The sequence below is a fragment of the Copadichromis virginalis genome, linkage group LG15 (genome assembly GCF_057382275.1).
Source record: "Copadichromis virginalis isolate Kocher_CV1m ecotype Utaka linkage group LG15, C_Virginalis_male_GT1.1, whole genome shotgun sequence".
Taxonomy (NCBI): Eukaryota; Metazoa; Chordata; class Actinopteri; order Cichliformes; family Cichlidae; genus Copadichromis; species Copadichromis virginalis.
In genome coordinates this window covers 42,145,912-42,167,336 of record NC_140632.1, presented here as the reverse complement: position 1 = coordinate 42,167,336, position 21,425 = coordinate 42,145,912, and the positions used below count along the sequence as shown (strand labels likewise).

The 21,425-nt window shown below is 43.9% G+C and overlaps 1 protein-coding gene and 1 long non-coding RNA gene across 2 annotated transcripts; both read left to right on the top strand.

The window, feature by feature from the left end:
• The first annotated feature begins 6,984 nt into the window (after positions 1–6,984).
• On the top strand, positions 6,985–7,294 carry LOC146693098 (uncharacterized). The gene is made up of 2 exons (XR_014915050.1): positions 6,985–7,076; positions 7,158–7,294. It is a non-coding gene; the product is annotated as an uncharacterized LOC146693098 (long non-coding RNA).
• Positions 7,295–10,046: 2,752 nt separating this feature from the next.
• Positions 10,047–20,988, top strand: cd59a (CD59 molecule (CD59 blood group) a). Its single transcript, XM_085433462.1, has 4 exons — positions 10,047–10,203; positions 11,319–11,420; positions 11,579–11,652; positions 19,913–20,988. Exons 1-4 carry the CDS (start codon positions 10,143–10,145, stop codon positions 20,033–20,035), a joined length of 360 nt encoding a protein of 119 aa, XP_085289588.1. The 5' UTR covers positions 10,047–10,142; the 3' UTR covers positions 20,036–20,988.
• Positions 20,989–21,425: the final 437 nt, after the last annotated feature.

Here is a 21,425-nt window from a genome sequence, read left to right as displayed (position 1 = left end):
ACACGGACATCAACCGGTAGGCTGTTCCAGAGTTTTGGTGCAGCGAAAGCAAAGGCCCGATCCCCCTTCGTCTTTAATCGAGACATTGGTTGCATTAGAAGCCCCTGATTAGAGGATCTGAGTGCCCTTGTAGGGATATATAGATTAAGAAGGTCAATCAAATAACTGGGTGCCAAGTTATTTAAGATTTTAAAAGTATATAAAAGAATTTTAAAAACAATACGGTATTTGACAGGAAGCCAGTGGAGGTCAGCTAGAATGGGAGTAATATGATCCTGTCTTCTAGCGCCGCTTAAAAGGCGTGCTGCGGCATTCTGGACTAATTGTAGGCGTTGAATAAGAGAGAGTTGGAGGCCTAAGTAAAGAGAATTACAGTAGTCCAGTCTAGAGGTTATAAAAGCATGAATGAGCCTTTCAAGGTCTTTATGTCGTAGGTAAGGCATTGCCTTCGAAATTTGGCGTAGTTGGTAGAAGCTGGTTTTTACCACTGCAGCCACTTGCTTATCTAATTTGAGGGAGCTGTCCAGCATTACTCCGAGATTTCTGACAGTGGGCGATAAATGGCTGGCATAGGAACCTAAAGTCTCCGAAAGCTGTTTCAACGGCATGTGGCTACCAAAGACGATAATTTCTGTTTTGTTTTCATTGAGGGTGAGCGAATTATGCAGTAGCCAGTCTCTGACGTCACACAGGCAATTAAGCAACGGCAATAGCGGGGATTGAAGATCCAAATTCAAAGGGAAATAGATTTGGATATCATCCGCATAGCAGTGAAAAGAGATATTGTGATTTCTAAAGATTTTTCCCAGGGGTAACAGATAGAGAGAGAACAGCGTGGGACTTAACACAGACCCCTGGGGAACACCGCAACGAAGGGGTGCGGGGGAAGAGGAGTGATTTCCCATAGAGACAGAGAAAAACCGCTCGGATAGGTATGATTTAAACCATGAGAGTACTTTGCCTTTAAGGCCAACTACATGTTCAAGTCTTGAAAGGAGAATATCATGGTCGACCGTATCAAAAGCAGAGGACAAGTCTAAAAGAACTAAAACCACAGGGCGCCCTGTATCAACAGTTACGAGGAGATCGTTAAAAACTCTCAGTAAAGCTGTCTCGGTACTGTGGTGAGGTTTAAAACCAGATTGGAATTTTTCATTGATTCCATTTGCCTCTAAGAAAGATTGCAATTGCTTGAGAACAATTTTCTCTAAGACTTTAGCCATAAAAGGGAGTTTCGATACCGGCCTATAGTTTGAGAGGACATTAGGATCAAGATTACTTTTCTTGATTACAGGTTGGATAACTGCATGTTTGAACACGGCAGGGACGCAGCCTGATAGTAGTGATGAATTCATTATAAGTAAAATCCAGGGTCCTACAATATTCAGGGCGTTTTTGATAATGCGAGAAGGGAGCACATCATGACGGGAATTGGAATTTTTCGTTTGAGCTATTATTTCCTTAAGGGTCGGAAAGGAAACAAATTCAAACTGTTCTAGTACCGACGAGGGTTCGGATGTTAAAGATGTGTCCTCAATGGGTAGATATGTGGATCTTAGTGCTATAGTTTTATCTGAAAAATAGTTTAGGAATTTTTCACATAAAGCTTGGGAGGTCTCGGTCTGAGTGGAGAGTGGATTTATTAACGAATTAAAAATGCCAAAAAGGACCTGCGGCTTATGACTATTAGTCGCAATGACCTCCGAAAGGAAGTAGGCTTTTGCAGTTTTAACAGCCTTCTGATATTTCTTCAGACAATTGTGGAGAATGTCAAAGGAGATCTGGAGTTTGTCTTTCTTCCATCTCCTCTCCGCTTGGCGGCATTCACGTCGGAGGGTACGAGTATAGTCATTCATCCACGGTTGACGGAATGGTTTAAGGCGTTTGGTCTTTAAGGGAGCTACAGTGTCTAAAATAGAAGTACAGGTGGCGATGAAGGAGTTAGCGAGATCATTAACCGGTGTAGCTGTATCCCAGTTAATTTCGCAGAAGGCAGTGTTGGTCAGAGCCATAGAAAACTGAGCAATAGTCTCTGAGTTAATCATGCGTATATTTTGCACAGGACCCTCACGTTTCAGCTCCATGTTGCACACATTGACATTAAACAAAACCGGGAAATGGTCCGATATCCCAGGATTATAAATGTCCGTAATGCAAATGTCCAAACCGTAGGATAGTACCAAATCAAGCGTGTGGCCTTTAATATGGGTTGGTTTACTGACCCACTGAGTAAGGTTAAAAGAGTCTATAAGAGCATGAAAGTCCTTGACCAGTGGGTCCAACTCACAACAGACATGAATATTGAAATCACCAGTAATGAGAGTACAGTCATAATTAACCAAGAGGTTTCCTAAAAAGTCAGCGAACTCATGAATAAAATCCTTATTGACATTTGGTGGGCGATATACCACCGCACAGAGGATCGGGGAGGAGCAGTTCAACTCAAGTAACTGCACCTCAAAGCTAGAAAATATGGCTGGGGGAAGCTGTCGCACACGGAATTTGTTTTTAAAAGCCGTGACTAGCCCTCCCCCTCTGCCCGAAGTCCTAGGAGTACTGACAAAAGTACATTCTGGTGGAAGAAATTCCGATAGGGAGACAGACTCACCAGGTCGGATCCAGGTTTCTGTCAGGAATAGAAAGTCTCGCTCGGAGGAGAGAAAAAAATCATTCAGAACGAAAGACTTGTTCGCCAGCGATCTAATGTTCAGCACAGCCATCTTGATCGTAGTCATCTCATCGCTATTTGGAGCACGCCTCAGCGGACGTAGGTTGCTGTGGTTCACGCCACCACCACGCGCCCGTATCCAGCTTCTAGTGGGTTGGTGGACGATTGGTAGTTCCGAATTAGCGAGTTGTCGGATCCATCGATGGCGGAGTAATCTGATGGTGTGCTGGTCATGGAGAGAGGATAGGGGTTGGAGGATATCCGAAATGGCGTAGTAGTTGGTTACACCATGTAGTTTCAAATAAGTTTTGATGCGAATCCGGATGCCGCTCCGTTTTCCCCGTCGTCTGGGCCGTTTCTTGGCAGGGGGGAAAAAAGGCAGGCAATAAATGCCAGTAGTCGTGTCTATTGGAGACGGAATGTCGCTTCCCAATTTCAAAAGTGGATATGCTGGTTGATGTTTCAAAGGTCGGAAATGTTTCAGAGGTCGGAGATCCAGCAGCGTTTGACGGTCATAAACAATTAATGTGGTTCCATCCAGAAAACATAAGGAAAATAAAACAGCTAACAACAACAGGAACTCGGAGGAGCGGAGACGGCTTGCCGTACACACTGGCGCCATCTTGCTTATCTCTCAATAATCAAATCAGATTAACCTGGAGAACGTATGAAGTCTCCAGAGACACCAAACATATTCCTAGACTTGTAGTCAAGATCGCCTAAACCAAGACCAAGACAATACCAAGACCAGAGGGTATCGAGACCAAGACAGACCGAGTCAAGACTAAAACAAAGTTGAGACAAGACCAAGACTGAGGCGGAGACAAAAAAGTCTTTAAACTGCAGCCAGATGCTGCTTCGTTTACGGGTGTCGGGCATATTTATGTGTTTTTGCACTGGCACAGCCCTCCTCACCGCTGTCTACTGTCTCAATCACTCACTGAGAGGACAGACGTATGCTCCACTTGACTGTCGCGTCTCTCACCCTCTCTGTTTTTCACATAATGATATTATCCTATATCCTCACATGTGATTGGCCACAATATGGAGGGATTGGAGCATAGCTGAGCCACTGTGTGAGAGCTGAGCAGCCAAAGGAAATTAAGTGAGGAGCGGCTCTTGCTCAATGGGAGTCGACTCTTCTGATTCACTACAAAGCGCTCTGTAAGCACGGCTCTTAGAGCTGATGCTTCTGCGCATGGCACATTATCGAACGTTACGTTCATGGATACTGTTGACTCCAAATCTCCCGACCACTATGTCAATCTGAGACAGCAAGACCGGTCTCAAGATATCCAACTCTACATATCCCTCTGTGTCTCACAGACTGGCTGTTGGTTCATCCTTTGAGTTACAGTGGTGTGAAAAAGTGTTCGCCCCCTTCCTGACGTCCTCTTTTTGTGTTTGCCACACTTAAAGGTTTTAGATCGTCAGACAAATTTAAGTGTTAGAAAAGATAACACAAGTAAACACAAAATGAAGGTGTTTAATATTGAGAGGGGAAAAAATGCAAATCCTCAAAAGTCCTCCTTTGGGGAGGTCAAAGGTTGGTCCATATAACATGGTGGAAAGTCCGTCACACAGCACTTACCTCCACTGTTCTCATCATCAGAGAAACAGTTTGCTTCAGTCTTCCTCTGATTTAATTGGTTCAGACTTCAGAGTCAGCTGACCACAGAAGGCTGCTGCTGCAGACTGTGACCACCAGAGGGTGCCAACACAATTTATCAGGATCAATGATTTGGAGCAGGGTGAGAGATGAAGTGAGCAGTAAACGAGAATAAATAAAGAGGTGATGAAATCGATATATAAAAGAGTAGAATCAGAGATACAGTGCGGACGGTTACATCAGAGGTAGAGGAAGATGATGATTAAGAGCAAACTTAGACTGACGGGTTAACTAAAGAGGAAATGTGAAAAGATGACAATGTTTTCAGTGTTGGCTATACAGAACAAAAACAACAACCCTAAAAATGTGGAAATCAATTACTCTGCATTTTTATGGTGTTTTCCTTGTTTTTGATCGTGTGTTACTAAAGCTCTGCACCTGGTCTAAAACCCAAAGCATCATGGGACATATCTGGTATCAGTGTTGAGCACATGTGTCTGTGGAACGTATATGAAGGACTGACATACTGGGGGCTTGGTGCATTTCTCCATTGTGTTCTTGAACCTTGTTGGACCTGTCCAGCAGCGTGTTTGCTCTGCGGGTGGAGCAGCTGATTGACATGAATGCTCAATGAGGGGCTGATGGCCTGATGCTGGAGAACAAAGCAGCTGCTGTGGCCAGGCCATGAACTGGCTGTTGTTCTCTGTCTCTGCTGCCCGCTGACCTCCTCTCCTCTTTGTTTCTCTTTCAATGAAGCTTGTTGTTTGTTTCTGGAGTGTTCGAGTACCAACACTGAGCTTTTCTTCTTCTGCCACTCTGAGTTAAACGACTGTCATCGAACGCCACCATCACATCAGCCCCGAGGGCCGTGCAGCGACACTCTTATTTAACTCCTACCGAGAGTCTAGACCAGGGGTCCCCAATCCCAGTCCACGAAAGCCGGTGTCCCTGCAGGTTTTAGATCTCACCCTGGGTCAACACACCTGAATCACATGATTAGTTCATTACCAGGCCTCTGGAGAACTTCAAGACATGTTGAGAAGGTAATTTATCCATTTAAATCAGCTGTGATGGATCAAGGACACATCTAAAACCTGCAGGGACACCGGCCCTCGTGGACTGGGATTGGGGACCCCTGGTCTAGAGTGTGTAGTTGAGGCTGAGGAGGAGACAAAGGCATCATCAGAGTTGATCCTGAACATCTGTGAAGCTGCTTTCTTTCATAATGTTTTCAATTTACTAGAGTTGATGAGCTGATGAAGGAAAAGGCACTATTTAAAAAAACGTTTCTGCGGCATTCAAACACTGATGACAGGTTGGCCTCTCTGTGCTCTCCCTGTGGGTGGGAGGGGGGGCATGAAAGTTACTCTTATCTGGTATGTGTCTCAGACCGTGGTTTTGATTGGTCAAAGAAACATGACAACATGAGCTTTAAGGCCATTTTGAGATGCTGTTACTCTGTAGAGACTCCACATCCAGCTCTGAGCTCTCAGACAGGCTGTAAAATATTCATGAGATCTAGTCCCCTGATTTATGACCTGAGGTTTGTCCAGGTGGTCATTCTTCCTGAAATCAGTACATTTTAAAACATTTCAGGCTTGACGTTGTTCCATAAGATTTTCACAGAACTAATTTGTGTTGTGAAATTTTAGCTTCATACATCAAAAACTTCTAGATGTGTGTCCTTGAAAAACAGTCCATCGACCTACTTTCAGGTCATTAGTTTGAAAATGTCTGCACAAGAATATCTAAAACACCCTAGAAATAACAGCCTGGAGTTTTCATCAGAATCAGTCAAAATCTGAATTGTCAACAATTGTCAACAACCACTGATCAAAGCCTTTTGCTCAGAGACGTCCCAAATCACAGATCCTGAATTATTCTGATGACGAGAAAGAGCAGTGAAGTTTCAGGCTTTTATCTTTGATAGTTTTTCAGATATTCAGTTTCAAACTTTCCCTCAGATTTCAACGGATCGTTTTTCAGAAACATCTTGAAAAGTTTTTGATTTTAAAGTTTCACAGCAATCATTATATATGTTAAAGGTTTGTTTCAAATGTCTTTTATTAGAAGCAAGTATCACAGTTGTTACAAATTAATAGAACTTATGCCCCCTTTTTCTCTAAACAAAACAAGACAAAACAAACAAAAGAAAAAAAACCAACACCCTCTATGGGCCCCGATCCCCCAACTGCCAAAAATTTAAATTTTCCCAAGATATGCAAGTAAAGGGTGCCAGATTAGTTCAAAATCTTTCACATTGCCATTCATGGTATATCTTATTTTTTCAAGGTGAAGAGTATTTGTAAGTTCTGCAAGCCACATCTTTAACACAGGAACCTCTTTGCCTTTCCAAAGCTGCAGGATCAGTTTCTTTGCGATGATCAATGCATATGACATAAACCTTTTGTCATGGTCCGCGGCCCGGCGTCTGAGGTGCTGATGGGATGCCCACTCCCATGGGCGTGGCCGCTGACTCCACACCTGCATCCCATCCCAGGCGATCACCAGGTGGACCATTTAATCCTGCCCAGCCTGCTGCTCCACGCCAGTCCGTAATCGTCCTTCAGCGGTAACGCACACCTACGGGAAAGTCCTTAGGCAATCCTATCCGTGTGAACTAGTACTAACTCTGCCTTGTATACCCAGATCACTGCTCGGCGTGTTTTGAGTCACCAGCCTGTCCACCTGCCTGTCCATAATTTGGATCACGATCAACCCCAGCCGCCTCGCCCTTTCTGGAGCTTCTCCCCACGGACCCTCACCCCTCCCTCCGGTTCCCTTGGCCCCGCTATCATCGTAAGACGCGTACACTACCTCCCCTCGTATGCTGCCGGTTTACCCGCACCCCAATAATCCTTTTTTCTTTTTCTGTTTCAGCCTCCCACGGTCCCGCTCTCGGCGTTTCCTGCGCGATTCTTCTCCCGGTCCCTCGGTTTCTCTGGTTCCGTGCGTTTTCTCCCTTCTACTCTCCCGGGACACTCTCAGTTATAATAAAGTTTATTTTTTCTCTCGTACCGCTGTGTGTGTGTTCTGCTCCTGGGTCCAGCTTGTGTGTTGAACTTCGGTTCTTGACACCTTTTTTGAGAATGTTGTAAACTTTGTGTTTCTTTGGAGATCCCGAAGATAATTACTGTTGGATTTGGCTCAATCTTGTTTTTAAAAATATTAGAGAGGTAAGTAAAAATGTCACACCAAAAACCCTGAAGCCTTGGACAAAGTGCAAAACTATCTAACAGATTTCCATAATGTGTCATACGTTTTTCGCAGAGAGGAGAGCAGTCTGGGTACATTTTGTGAAGTCTTTCCCTTGAGCAATGTAACCTGTGTACAATTTTATACTGAATTAAAGAGTGACGGGAATTAATAAAAAGCGTATTTATGTTGCGTAAGACCTCCTGCCAAAAATCTTCCGATACGGAAATCCCAAATTCCTTTTCCCACTCCTCTTTAATTGAGTGAGTTGAAGGTGTACTCATCTCCTGTACTGAGTTATAGAATAATGAGACTCTGTTCGAACCCCCGGCTATCACTAAGGCATCTATCCAAGGTGTCAGACGACATGCTTTCAAACTGCGGCAGATGTGTGCGGATATAATTTCGTAGTTGAAGATATCTAAAAAAAATGGCTGCACGGTAGTCCAAATCTATCTATTAATTGTTGAAATGACATGAAGGTGTCATTTGAGTATGTCTTTTAATTTACGAATTCCCAGTTCCTGCCACACGTTGAAGGCTCCGTCTGCACATGATGGAAGGAAAGAGGGGTTAGCTGTAACAGGCATACTCATTGATAATGATTTCAGTTTAAAGTGCTTAATTATTTGTTTCCAAATTCGCACTGTGGTATGGATCACTGGGTTATAGTTATAGTGTGCACTTGTCAAGGGAGTAGGAGAAAGTAATATTCCACCAACACAGTAAGGAAGGCAGTCCTCCCGCTCCATCTGCAGAACATGGGGGAGTAACGCTGTATCATCCAGTAAGAGGTAAATTATTCTTAAATTTGATGCCCAATAATAATGCATAAAGTTAGGTAGTGCAAGTCCACCAAGGGATCCGTGTTTACATAGATGTTCTTTTTTTATTCTATGTGTTTTGTAGTTCCATTTAAACGGCATAATAATGGCATCCAGCTTGTTGAAGAAAGATTTGGGCAGGAAAATTGGGATATTTTGGACCAAATACAGATATTGCGGGAGAAATACCATTCTGAGTTCACTCTTCCTATCAAGGAGATAGGGAGTGTCCTCCAAAACTGGATGTTGTTTTTTAGCTTCTCCAGTAGAGGGAGAAAGTTTTCTTTCACTAAGGAAATATATTTTCTTGTTATTGTGATGCCCAGATATGTAATTTTTTCACAAGTTATTTTAAATGGGAGAGATGCAAACCACTCATTGCTTTCCAATTTGATGGGCAATACTTCACTTTTTTTCCAGTTGATCTTGTAACCGGCGAAGGTGCCAAATTTGTCAATAACGGAGAGGGCTGCCGGGACGGAGGTTTGGGGTTTTGTTATGTATAGTAAAATGTCATCAGCATAGAGCGATATAGTATTAGAAGTATATGCTGTGTCATAGCCACGTATATCAGGGTGAGTACGAATCGTCTGTGCCAGGGGTTCCAGAGCGAACAGGACTAAGAACACATGCCTGACGTGTCCCTCTGCTGAGCTTAAACTGAGTGGATAATGTTTGGTTTGTAAGGATTCTGGCTGTGGGATTCTTGTAGAGTAATTTTATCCAGGAAATAAAATCTTGTCCCAGCCTGGATGCATACCATTTTTTAATAAACCAATAGATTTAATAATTTCTTCAGTTGTAATCCTGGCATTCAAAATCTTGCGATCCACCTGATCTAACACAGGGAGATCACACTTATCTAAAAAGTCCTGCATATCTTTAGGCCCTGCAGTGGAATGAGAAGTATAGAGAGATTGATAAAACTGCCTAAAGTTATCATTAATGTCTTTATGTGATGTAACCAGGTTTCCATTGCGTGATCTAATTTTGTGAATCATTCTGTCATTTTTTAACTTCTTTAGCTGTCTAGCTAACAACTTATGTGGCTTGTCCCCAAATTCAAAGTACTTCTGTCTTACAAAGGTGAACGCTCTATTAATGTTGCTGGTTAGTATTTGATTTAGTTTATATTTTAATGCACAAATAGTGTTGTACTTATCTAAAGAGGGAGCCCTTGCATTGTTGGCGTCCAAATCGTGGATCATTTTTTCTAATTTTAACTGTTCTAGTTTATTATTTTTATTCCGTGAGGCCTGATATGATATTATGCACCCCCTGATATATGTTAAAGGTTTGAACCACGAAAGCTTCGTGGAGACGGTCGAGCAGTTTGAGTTGATTCGAGGTTAAATGTGAAAGGTCAAGCAGAAAGTTGGTGTAAGTCATGTCTCCTCGCCCACCTCTGACCACGGCTCCCACAGAGAGACAGTAATCCTTTGGTGCTTTCACCTCTCTGTTTTCATTCTTTGGTTTGTACGAACACCACAGAAACTGCAAACTGTAAACTTCCTGCTGAACGTGTCAGTTTGAACATTGCAGTGGAACAAACTCACCAAAGAAACGGACCGAACGTTTGACACTAGAGGTTCTGTGACTGCTGGTACTGAGGACACGCCTGTGTTCATGGTGACTGCAGACCGCAGACCCATGGAAATAATGCATGTGATTGTTTATAAGATGATGGCACAGGCTCCATCCAGTGGGTGTGGCCTCTGAGCTACACTCAGCCTTGATGAGAGTCAGTCATCGCTCCTCCTCCTGATCATCATCATCAGAGCTGCTGCTGGATGAGCCGTGGACCTGCTCTGTTATTCTGACAGATGAGTTTGTGAGCTGTGCAGAGATGAAAATGAAGAGCACCCTGGGGATCTGTCTGGTGATCTGCTGCACTCTGATCGGACTGGGTATGTTTGATTCATTCACATGTCTGACTCTGTAGACTTTATATACATATACTTAAACATATACATATATACTTATAAACATAGGGTCTTTACTGTAAAACAGAGAGAGCCTTGAAGAGACTGCTGTTGTGATTTACTGCTGTGTAAATGAAACTGAATACAAAAGCTCAACAGTCCCTGTGTATCTGAACGATACTGAAAGTGCTGAATAGGAAGCATTCACAGTGAGTGGGACGGGTGATGGGTGCGGCTGCTAGCTGTTGGTTTAAATCATAACTAATGAAAATGGTTATAAAGAAATAAGGTTTTGCACATTTATGAGGATACTGTGGGCTGAAAAGAAGAGCTTCAGATTAAATGTGGCTTTTTGTTCATGAAGCTTTAGAAAAGATGACGTTTTTCTCTTTTTCCAAACTGTAGTTCGAGTCCCACGTGGAAACAGTTATTCGTACACTCTTGTTGGTTTTAAACTAGGGCACTGCTCTCTGACTGCAGATAACAGAAAGTTAAGGAATGGAAGTCGTGATGTATGCATATCCAGGGTCTGATTGTTCTGAGTAAACTGGGGTCTGACGTGAAGCCCGAGTTCCGATACAGTCAGAGTCATTTGGCAGATGGTGAATCGGTCTGAGTCTGGTTAACGGGTTCAGGTGATTGATGGGATAAAACTGCAGATGTGACCACAGATGTTGCGGTCAGGTGTGAGGAGGCTGTAGGTCCATGTAGAGTCTACAGTTAACGTTTCATTAACAGAAAGGCTGTACTGTGACAGGAACTGGCTCTATGGGAATAATCAGCCTCTGTCAGTGATGACCTGTTGTTACCTGACTCAATATGTTTGGAGTGTCTGCAGAGCTGAAAGTCCGACTGTGTTTAAGATTCTTGCTCATTTAACCTGTAATTATTTGACGACCCTAATGACCTGGACCCTCATCCTGGCTGGAGCTGGTTTCACGTTGATCAGATGAAGAACTAGTGTGGACTGAAAGTCTTGGTTCTGATTCATTTTAGAAGGCAGGGAACACTTTTTTATGTTTCTGATCATTGTTCCCACTCAGATGGCCTTCAGAGCCCTGAGTGGACATGTTGTAATCCAGATGTGTGGTGTGTTTCAGGATCAGCCATCCGCTGTTACAGCTGTAAGGACTACACAGCCAGCTGCACCAAAGAGCGAGAGTGTAGCTATGACGACGCCTGCCTCACGCTCAGGGAGAGAGGTACAGTCACACCTGCTTTTACCTGTTCACCTATAGAACTGTTCCTGACCTCTGTAAGTCTGGAGGCTCCACGTCTGATCCTCCAGCTGGATGCAAATCAGCCCAGCAGCTCTTACCTCCAAGGTTCTACTCATGTTTCTAATGTTTCTGTCCTGCAGGTGGGATGACGTACCGTCAGTGTATGAAGTACTCGGACTGTGAGTACGGCCGGCTGGCACAGATGTTCCCCCAGGTACCTCTGACCTTTAACCCCTGAGCCTCAGTGGAACTATGTTAGGGTTAGAGTGGAAGTGGTTGTTGTTGTGGTTATTGTTTTGTTCACTCTTATTGTTGCCTTGCTGCTAAACAGATTTCCACTTGTGGGACAATAAAGTATTTGAATTGAATAGAATAACCCGTTGGTTTTCAACTCCAGTCATTATTCTGATGGTAACAGCTAGCATCAGTGCTGAGGCCCCCGCAGACTGAGCCGCTCTGTTCTGCTGCTGATGTTGATGTGATGAAGCTCCTCTTTGTGCCATCAGAGCATCCACTGACACCAGTACAGAATCAGAATCAGATAGCCTTTATTTATCCCCAAGGGGCAATTAAGATACAACAGAGCAGCATGACGTTGAAGATAAGGACAGGGCACAAACAGGTAATAAGAATGAGATAATAAATACACAGAATATACAATACATACACAGTTTTAAAATTAAAGTGACTGAATAGGTGAATAAATAACTGTAAGTGACTAAAAGTGAGTAAAGTGTCGGCAGTATAACAAGAGTGTAGAGTAGTTTATGTTTCTGGGTGTGGGAAATGGCCTCATCGGCTGGAGTTAAAAAGCAGAGCTGCTTTGGGGACAAAGGTGGCGCTCCTCCTCCTCTCAGTCCTGCAGGAAATGCAGTGGAGGCGTCGCCCAGAGGGGAGCCATTGAAATGCAGGGTGAAGAATGTGAGAGGGGTCGTTGATGATTTTGGCTGCCTGTCTGAGGGCCTGTTGGCTGAAAACCTGCCAGGGTTCTGACAGGCCAATGATTGTAGAGCACATTGATGCAGTGTGCTGCAGTCTGTTCCTGTATGAAGGCTGAGGGAGTGGAACCAGCAGGTGATGGAGAAGGTCATGATGCTTTCCAGGAAGGCATAGTAAAAAGTCATCATGACGGCTGTGCTGACTCAAAAGGAGTTGAGTTTCCTAAAGAGGTATAGCCGTTGGTGGCACCTTCTGAGAATCTCCTCTGTGTTGGCAGAGAATCTCAGGAGGTTGTCAAAGATGGTTCTCAGGTGTTTGTACACCTCAGCTACCTCCACTGGCTTCCCGTGGATGGTGGTGGTGACTGAAGCAGCCAGATCCCTCTGCCTGCTCGAGAAGGTCACCACCATCTCTTTGGTTTTGCTCACGTTCAGTTCAAGTTTGGAGCTGTCACACCACTCTACAAACTCCTGCAGAGCGGGCCCGTGGTGTTGTGAGGGCCTGACAGCAGTGACAGGAGAACTGTGTTGTCAGCATATTTAACCAGGTGACAGTTGGGCTGTGTGGATCTGCAGTCATCAGTGTAGAGGATGAAGAGCAGGGGGGAGAGCACACAGCCCTGGGGGGAGCCAGTGGAGGTGGAATGGAGACCGGAGAGAGAGTTGTTGACCCGTCCTGTTGGTCAAAAAGTCCAATATCCACTGAACATCCAGGTGAAATCGGGAGGAAAGTTTAGTGGCCAGGATGTGAGGCTGCAGAGTGTTGAACGCTGATGAGAAATCAGCAAACAGAAGTCTGGCAGAGTCAGGGAGCTCCAGATGTTTGTGGATGGAGTCCGAGATGAAGAGTTTTGCATCATCGACACCTCTGCGTGCACAGTAAGCAAACTGGAGTGGATCCATCAGGGGGTCAGTTGCTCTTACGATGTGCTGTTTTATGATCTTCTCCATGGCCTTCATCACCAGGGAGGTGAGGGCCACAGGACGAAGATCATTCAGAGAGTTTGTGTTGTTTCTTTTGGGGATGAGGATGACTGTGGAGTGTTTCCACAGCTGGGGGACGGTGTGACTGTCAACTGAGTGTTCAAATAGAGTCCAGGACACACTTCCTAGTTGCCCTGCACAGTGCCTCAGAACTTGACTGCTGATGTTGTCAGGGCCAGGTGAGCTCCTCTCCCTGATCCTCCTGAGGGCTCTCACCACGTCCTCAGTCCTGAAGGTGAGTGCAGAGCTGCCAGGTTTGAGTGAGGATCTGGACTCCTCAAGCTGGGCCATGTTGTCCGTCTCAAACTTGGTGTAGAAAGCGTTGAGGTCGTCAGGGAGGCAGGAGGGGTTTCTGCCCTCCACCTGGATGGTTCTGGGGGTGGTGACCACAGTATTCACAGAGGCCATGGTTTTGAGGCCCTGCCAGGGTGAGCGGAGGTCCACTGTGGTGAATTTTTTTTCAGCAGTATTTTTGTACTCCAGTTTAGCAGTTCTTATGGCCCTCTTGACCTCCCTGTTGACCTCCTTTTTATCCAGTGCAGAGCCGGTGAAGAAAGTCCTGTTTTTTTAATTAAGGATTTCCTTGAGCTCCTTGGTGATCCAGGGTTTGTTGTTGGGGTAGATGGAGACTGTTTTTGAGGGGATAATCTTGTCAACACGGAAGGAGATGTATGATGTCATTGTGTCAACCTATTTGTCGATGTCATCAGAGGGGGAAAGAAGGCTGTCCCAGTCAGTGGCTTCGAAACATCCTTGTAGGGTGAGGATACTTTCCTCTGTCCACTGCTTGATGTTTTTGGTGACCTTTTTAATCCTCTTGATGACTGGGCTGTAAGCAGGGGCCAGCAGGATGGTGTGGTGGTCTGCTGAGCCGAGAGGGGGGAGGGGGGAGGCTTTGAATGCATCTCGTACAGAGCCGTAGCTTTTATCCAGAGTCTTCCCCTGACGTGTGCTGCATGTAACATACTGTTGGTATCCTTTAAGCGACTTGTCAGGGGAACAGTGGTTGAAATTACCCAGGATGAATTTGGGAGAGTCCGGAGTTAGTTGTTCCAGTTTGTACAGAGTGTTAGCCATCAATGACTAGCCATCAAGAGGCCAGCAGGATGGTGTGGTGGTCAGATGTGTTACAGTGGCACAGTCACATCTTTCACAGTAAAATGGCAGATTTTTCAAAACCCGCCAGAACAAATGTTATCACCTCATGTGGCTCATTAAAAGCCTGAAGTGAACCTTTCCCAAAAAAATGTTTCCATTAGCGCACCCACTGACCGATCCCAGTCAGTGGGATCGGTCAGTGGGTGCGCCGGGATACCGATGCAAATATTTCCTTTAAGGACATGTCCAAGTTTTAACATTTCTTTATTTCTGGGACATTTTAGCTGCAAGGACTTTTTCTGCTAAGGAAGTGTTCAGTTCAGAGTCTAGACCAGGGGTAACAAACATAAGGCCTGGGGGCCAAAATCAGGCACAGCAAAGATGCCCACATGAAGCCTTTGCAAAATGTACAGAAGGGCATGATTTTTTTAAATTTTGAACTGTATTTTCACAAGTTTTTTAGGTTTATTGTTACTCATAGAAACCTCCCCCATGACGGTTCATGAAAGTCATGAAATAATAGAAAAATTCCATGTTTTCCTTATTAACTATAAAAATGTTTTGTAAATGTAATCCGAGCAGCATTTTTTTTCTTCATCATGCAAACATGCTGTTGGAATTTAACTATTTATATATGTCAGGCATTAAATGTGTAAATAAAGAGGATCTGGCCCACCTAAGGTCGACTTCCGGCCCACAGTGTAAAATGAGGTTGACATCCCATGTCTGGACCAACACATGAGAGGGTTTAGCTAACTCTGTGCATCCATGGACGTCACTGAGACACACCATCTGTATTTTACACTAAAGTGAGGCTGCTGATAGTTTAAAGAAAGCTTTGCTTCAAATGCAGATGATTTACTTCACTGCAAAAAAAACCTCGAATAATCAAAAAGTCACAGCTCAACAGATGTTTCATGAAGCTATTTCACCTCTTATCAAAGAGGCATCTTCATTTTTTTTTCACTTCCATTGATTAAGACCGCCACAGAGAACCCGCACAGACATTTTCAATAATCAGTCTATGCTTCATGAGTCCTCCTCATAAACCTGTAAAAATCAGAGAGCTGTGGCTGAACAAACAATCCAAAATCCAAAATGTAAAAACAAATCTGAACTCAGTTCTTCGAGATTTCTCTGAAGAAATAACATCACATAAACAATGTTCCCTCTAATGTTTCACGTGTCTGAGCGAACACACAAACTCCCTGAGCCGACACTTGGACCACTGTGAGCAACAGCAGACGTGAGCACTGTGGTCACGCCAGCATCCAAGTTACATGTTTATTAAAATAATCAAATTACAGCATTTCTGTTAGACTACTTTTAATTAACTGCTTCAGCCCACTTACAATGGAAATTTAAAGAAGATCTTGTTGATGACCTGTGCAGCATGTTAACACTATTGGAAGGAAAAATAACTTCAACTGCAATTTTGAAAACACAACTTTCTTTTTTTTATATATTTATAAAGCTCTGACTTGTATTATGAGTCTGTGGTCTGTTAGAGAGTCTGTAACTCTGTCTGTAAAATACAGTAAATAATGACCAATGTTGGGCAATTAATTATATAGTTACTTCTTCAAAAAAGTAACTGAGTTATGCAATTAATTAATGTTACGTTCTTAGTCTAGGCGAGTATTGAACGCAACAAGAAGCTGGCCCACTCACACACCACCCAAGCAAGAACACCAACAACAATATCTTTTTAAAGTGCTAAGCAGCCATTTATTTTCTTCAGCAGTGAGCAATGCCAAAAATAACAAACAAAACTCCCTAATGGTCCCTACGCTTTCCTACACAAAATGAAAACCAAACAAAAGACAATTCACTTACCTAACTTTCTAAATGAAAAACAGGAGAAAACTTAATCAACAAAAATGGCTTCTCACGCCTACTAGGCTGCTGCAGTGAAGGATATATACAAGGTGAACAAAATACACGATAGCTACTTGACAAATCTATTTACAGCTATTTACAAAATTGAAGTACTAACGCCAGACACACACACACACGAGGTTATACTTGCAAATCACTTTGTCAAAGAAACTCTACACAGCAATGAATCAAAACACAGGTTCTTTGTTGGATGGTGGAGGTTAGCAGGGCCTCCTCCTGAAGGTGCCTGTGTGGGCGTGTCCCACCACCTCTTCTGCCTGAGGTGCCACCTTTCCCTGTTACACAGCTGACTCACATCAGTAATTTAAAGTATTTAAGCCCAGGGAAAGGTGAGCTCTGGGCCAGAGTGCCATTAGTGTGGTTACAGCTAGTGAGCTGCACTCTTTTTGACTTAGGTTGTACTTTATTGACCAATGCCTGAGTTTTGTTTGTTTTCCTTAAATGGTGATAGCGGCTTGTCCGTCTCTTTTAGTTGAGCTACTTTAATAAAACTCCTTAATTTAACCCTCATGCCTTGTCTCCTTTTTCTGACCTGGACACTTTTTGTTACTTCCCCCTCAACACCTAGACCCCTCAGGGGAACGTAACAGTTAGAGAGTCTGTAACTCTGTCTGTAAAATACAGTAAATAATGACCAATGTTGGGCAATTAATGATATAGTTACTTCTTCAAAAAAATAACTGAGTTTTGCAAACAACAAAGTTTTTTGCAGCTGTTTACCTAAAAATGCAGCCAAGGCGTTTTTTAAACAAACATTTCAAACTATTTACAGAACAATCAGCTGTTCTGCATCAAATCTGATGCCACACAAATTATTTGTGCCGCTCCAAAAATAATTTCTGTCCACTATGAGATGAAGGAGAACAACAGCCTGATACCTGCAGGCCTGACAGCAGCAGATGTGTCACTGCTGTAACACCTGTAACACTCAGCAGGCGCCTCATTGTTCTGACACACACAACACTACTGACTACACACTGACTACACACTGACTACACACTGACTACACTCTCACTACACTCTCACTACACACTCACTACACACTCACTACACACTGACTACACACTGACTACACACTGACTACACTCTCACTACACACTCACTACACACTCACTACACACTGACTACACACTGACTACACTACACACTGACTACACTACACACTGACTACACACTGACTACACTACACACTGACTACACACTGACTACACACTGACTACACTCTCACTACACTCTCACTACACACTCACTACACACTGACTACACACTGACTACACACTGACTACACTCTCACTACACACTCACTACACACTCACTACACACTAACTACACTCTCACTACACACTCACTACACACTGACTACACTACACACTGACTACACACTGACTACACACTCACTACACACTCACTACACACTGACTACACACTAACTACACACTCACTACACACTGACTACACACTCACTACACACTAACTACACTCTCACTACACACTGACTACACACTAACTACACACTCACTACACACTGACTACACACTCACTACACACTAACTACACTCTCACTACACACTGACTACACTACACACTGACTACACACTGACTACACACTGACTACACACTAACTACACACTCACTACACACTGACTACACTCTCACTACACACTCACTACACACTGACTACACACTGACTACACTCTCACTACACGCTGACTACACACTGACTACACACTGACTACACACTGACTACACACTGACTACACACTCACTACACGCTGACTACACACTGACTACACACTGACTACACACTCACTACACACTGACTACACACTGACTACACACTGACTACACACTAACTACACACTCACTACACACTGACTACACACTCACTACACACTGACTACACACTGACTACACACTGACTACACTCTCACTACACACTCACTACACACTGACTACACACTGACTACACTCTCACTACACGCTGACTACACACTGACTACACACTGACTACACACTGACTACACACTCACTACACACTGACTACACACTGACTACACACTGACTACACACTGACTACACACTAACTACACACTCACTACACACTGACTACACTCTCACTACACACTCACTACACACTGACTACACACTGACTACACTCTCACTACACGCTGACTACACACTGACTACACACTGACTACACACTGACTACACACTGACTACACACTCACTACACACTCACTACACACTGACTACACACTGACTACACTCTCACTACACACTGACTACACACTGACTACACACTGACTACACACAGACCACACTCTCACTACACGCTGACTACACACTGACTACACTCTCACTACACACTGACTACACACTCACTACACACTCACTACACACTGACTACACACTGACTACACTCTCACTACACGCTGACTACACACTGACTACACACTGACTACACACTGACTACACGCTGACTACACACTGACTACACACTGACTACACGCTGACTACACACTGACTACACACTGACTACACACTCACTACACACTGACTACACACTGACTACACTCTGACTACACACTGACTACACTCTCACTACACACTCACTACACACTGACTACACAAGATTTGTGCTAAACGTCTCAAATCTCTCACATCTCAAACACGCCGTCACTCCTAAAACTTCCCCCTCCCTTAACAACTAAATGCCTTTTGTGTGTGTGTGTGTGTGTGTGTGTGGGGGGGGGGGTGTCTTTGCTCACAGGCTTTCGAGCGTTTTCCTTATAAAACGCCGTTTTTACCGTTTCTTCCTGCAGTAAATATAAACAACGACAGTATTCAGGAAGAAAAACAAACATTGCAGATATTTTATCATAACTCTGGTTTTACGCGGCCGATCAACACAATTTAAAAACTGCTATAAAGTCCACACTTTGTCCGTCAGTTGTTCCGTCTGTCCTGCTCACATCTCCAATGGTCGTACACGTTGTCATTAACGTGGCTTCACTCCACATCAGCCGCTTTGCTAAAACACCAGCACATAAGGACGCTGTCATAGCCTGTCAACCACGTTGATTAGCTGCGTATATACGAATGTGCATCGCATCATTGGCTGGACTTTGGGATAAGGTGGCATCGTTCTGATCCCATACGGGAGCAGCCAGTCACTGACTCACACTGCAAAACTGAATTGTTAAAGTATTAATTTTAATCTCAATTCAGGTTAGATTTATTTTTGTGCGCAGCTTTTCTGTGCGCAGAGACCGAGCCAGCAGTGCACAATTGCGCACGCGTGCAGCTTAGAGGGAACATTGCACATAACTGCAGTGCTGTTGTAAACTCTTCTCCTCTGGCACGTTCAAAACCCTCCTTTAGAACCGCCTTAAAGGTTCCTGAAGGTTCCTGCAGTTCTTGAAGTTTCTGGAGTCCAGACTCCAGTGTGATCGATACCCTAACAAGGAGGAATTAGTGTATTGATTATGAATATGCTCCTACTGCTGTGCGTGTTTTGTCTGATCACTGATTTGTGACATCATCAATTACTTCCAGGTTTCCAGTTTTACCTTCAAGTGCTGCAACTCTGACCTGTGTAACTCCGCCCCCTCCTCTGCAACAAGCTCTGTGATTGGTGTACTGGCCTCGCTGGCGGTCATGTGGTGGTGCATCCACTGAAGGGCGACCTGAGTAGCTCTGCGGTGCCCCCCTGAGTCCTCTTTAACCACGGCAGCTTCTCATCAATCGCAGTACTGATGCTCACTGATCAATCAGCCAGTCCTCCTCACTTTGTTACATTATTGATAATTAATCGATCAGTTTCAGCCTTAAAGATCCAACATCCCGACCTTTGATCGATCACGAAGCTCCCATAAATGTTTAAAAGTGAATCCTGCAGCATCCCAACTGCTGATCAAACATGAATATTCAGCCTGATCGATCGCTGATCAGTCACATCTCAGCAAAGACGCATCACAAACACCTGAAGACTGACCGAGACCTGCACTGAGGGAGTGATTGATGTTTCAGGCCAGTGTTTGTGAGAAAACATGAAGATTTTATTCATTTTAACCCACTTGTGTACTTCACACTTACACACTACAGCTTCAACATAGCTCTTTCTGCGGTTCTCAGTCAGATTTTCAAAATAAAATAAGTTGTGAGCAGCTCCCTGTGGCTGTCTCTGCATCACAGACAGGAACTTAAATCAGACAGATTCTCAGGCAGGTTCTGACTGGGTTTCTCTCTGTCAGGTTTCTGGAGGTTCAGTTATGGATAAGAAGTGGAAGCCTCTCTGATTCTGAACGTTGCGTCTGAGCTGATATGTGACTGAGGTTTAGCTCTCTGTAGAAGCCTGAAGGCCTTCCTCGAAGCAGCTGCTTAAATAAAACTAAAACCCTTAAATGATGATTTGTGTGGCGTTTGTTCTGCTGCTGTTTGCAGAAGCACAAAGCATAAGAGGAAACCTTCAGTAAAGTCAAAGCTAACGCCGAGCCCTGAAAGCTGCTCTCACTCATCTCTGTGTACATGAATAAAGGTTTCTGCTCCTGTCTTTCAAAATAAAGTCAAAATAATGTTATCTCTGATGGTGTGACTACATTTGAATGATTAAAGGCCTTCTGCTGCTTTCAGAGCAGTCTGCAGTCTCTGATGTTTGTGTTTCTGTAAAAGCTGATGATGATGCTGAAGAGTTGGACAGCATTGCCCCCTGCTGGCTGACTCAGGTTTGACGTCTATATCTATCTATCTATCTATCGATCAATTCCTTCTACTGCAGGAATCGTGTGATATCACTATTAGTCCACGATCGGCAACACAACTGACTGATCCCGGTGGCTGAGCTTTCATAGTCAGAATCATTTTTTAACCTAGAGGAAACAAGACTGTTACAACCACAAAAGTTCTTTCAATGTGAAATATTTAAAGACTTTCAGTCACATGAGGCAAGATTCACTACAATTCACTACAGAACAGAAATAACAAATGTTTAAACTAAATTTGATGCTTGCTGCAGGTCCCAATAAAGTTGGCACAAGGTAAAAATGTCTGAAAAAGCAAGACGGTTCAG

Excerpts from the sequence above, each read along its gene's own strand:
- cd59a (XM_085433462.1), top strand. The coding sequence starts at position 10,143 with ATGAAAATGAAGAGCACCCTGGGGATCTGTCTGGTGATCTGCTGCACT. Across the intron at positions 10,204-11,318 it reads CTGCACTCTGATCGGACTGG|GATCAGCCATCCGCTGTTAC; the intron begins GTATGTTTGATT and ends GGTGTGTTTCAG. Across the intron at positions 11,653-19,912 it reads TGGCACAGATGTTCCCCCAG|GTTTCCAGTTTTACCTTCAA; the intron begins GTACCTCTGACC and ends AATTACTTCCAG.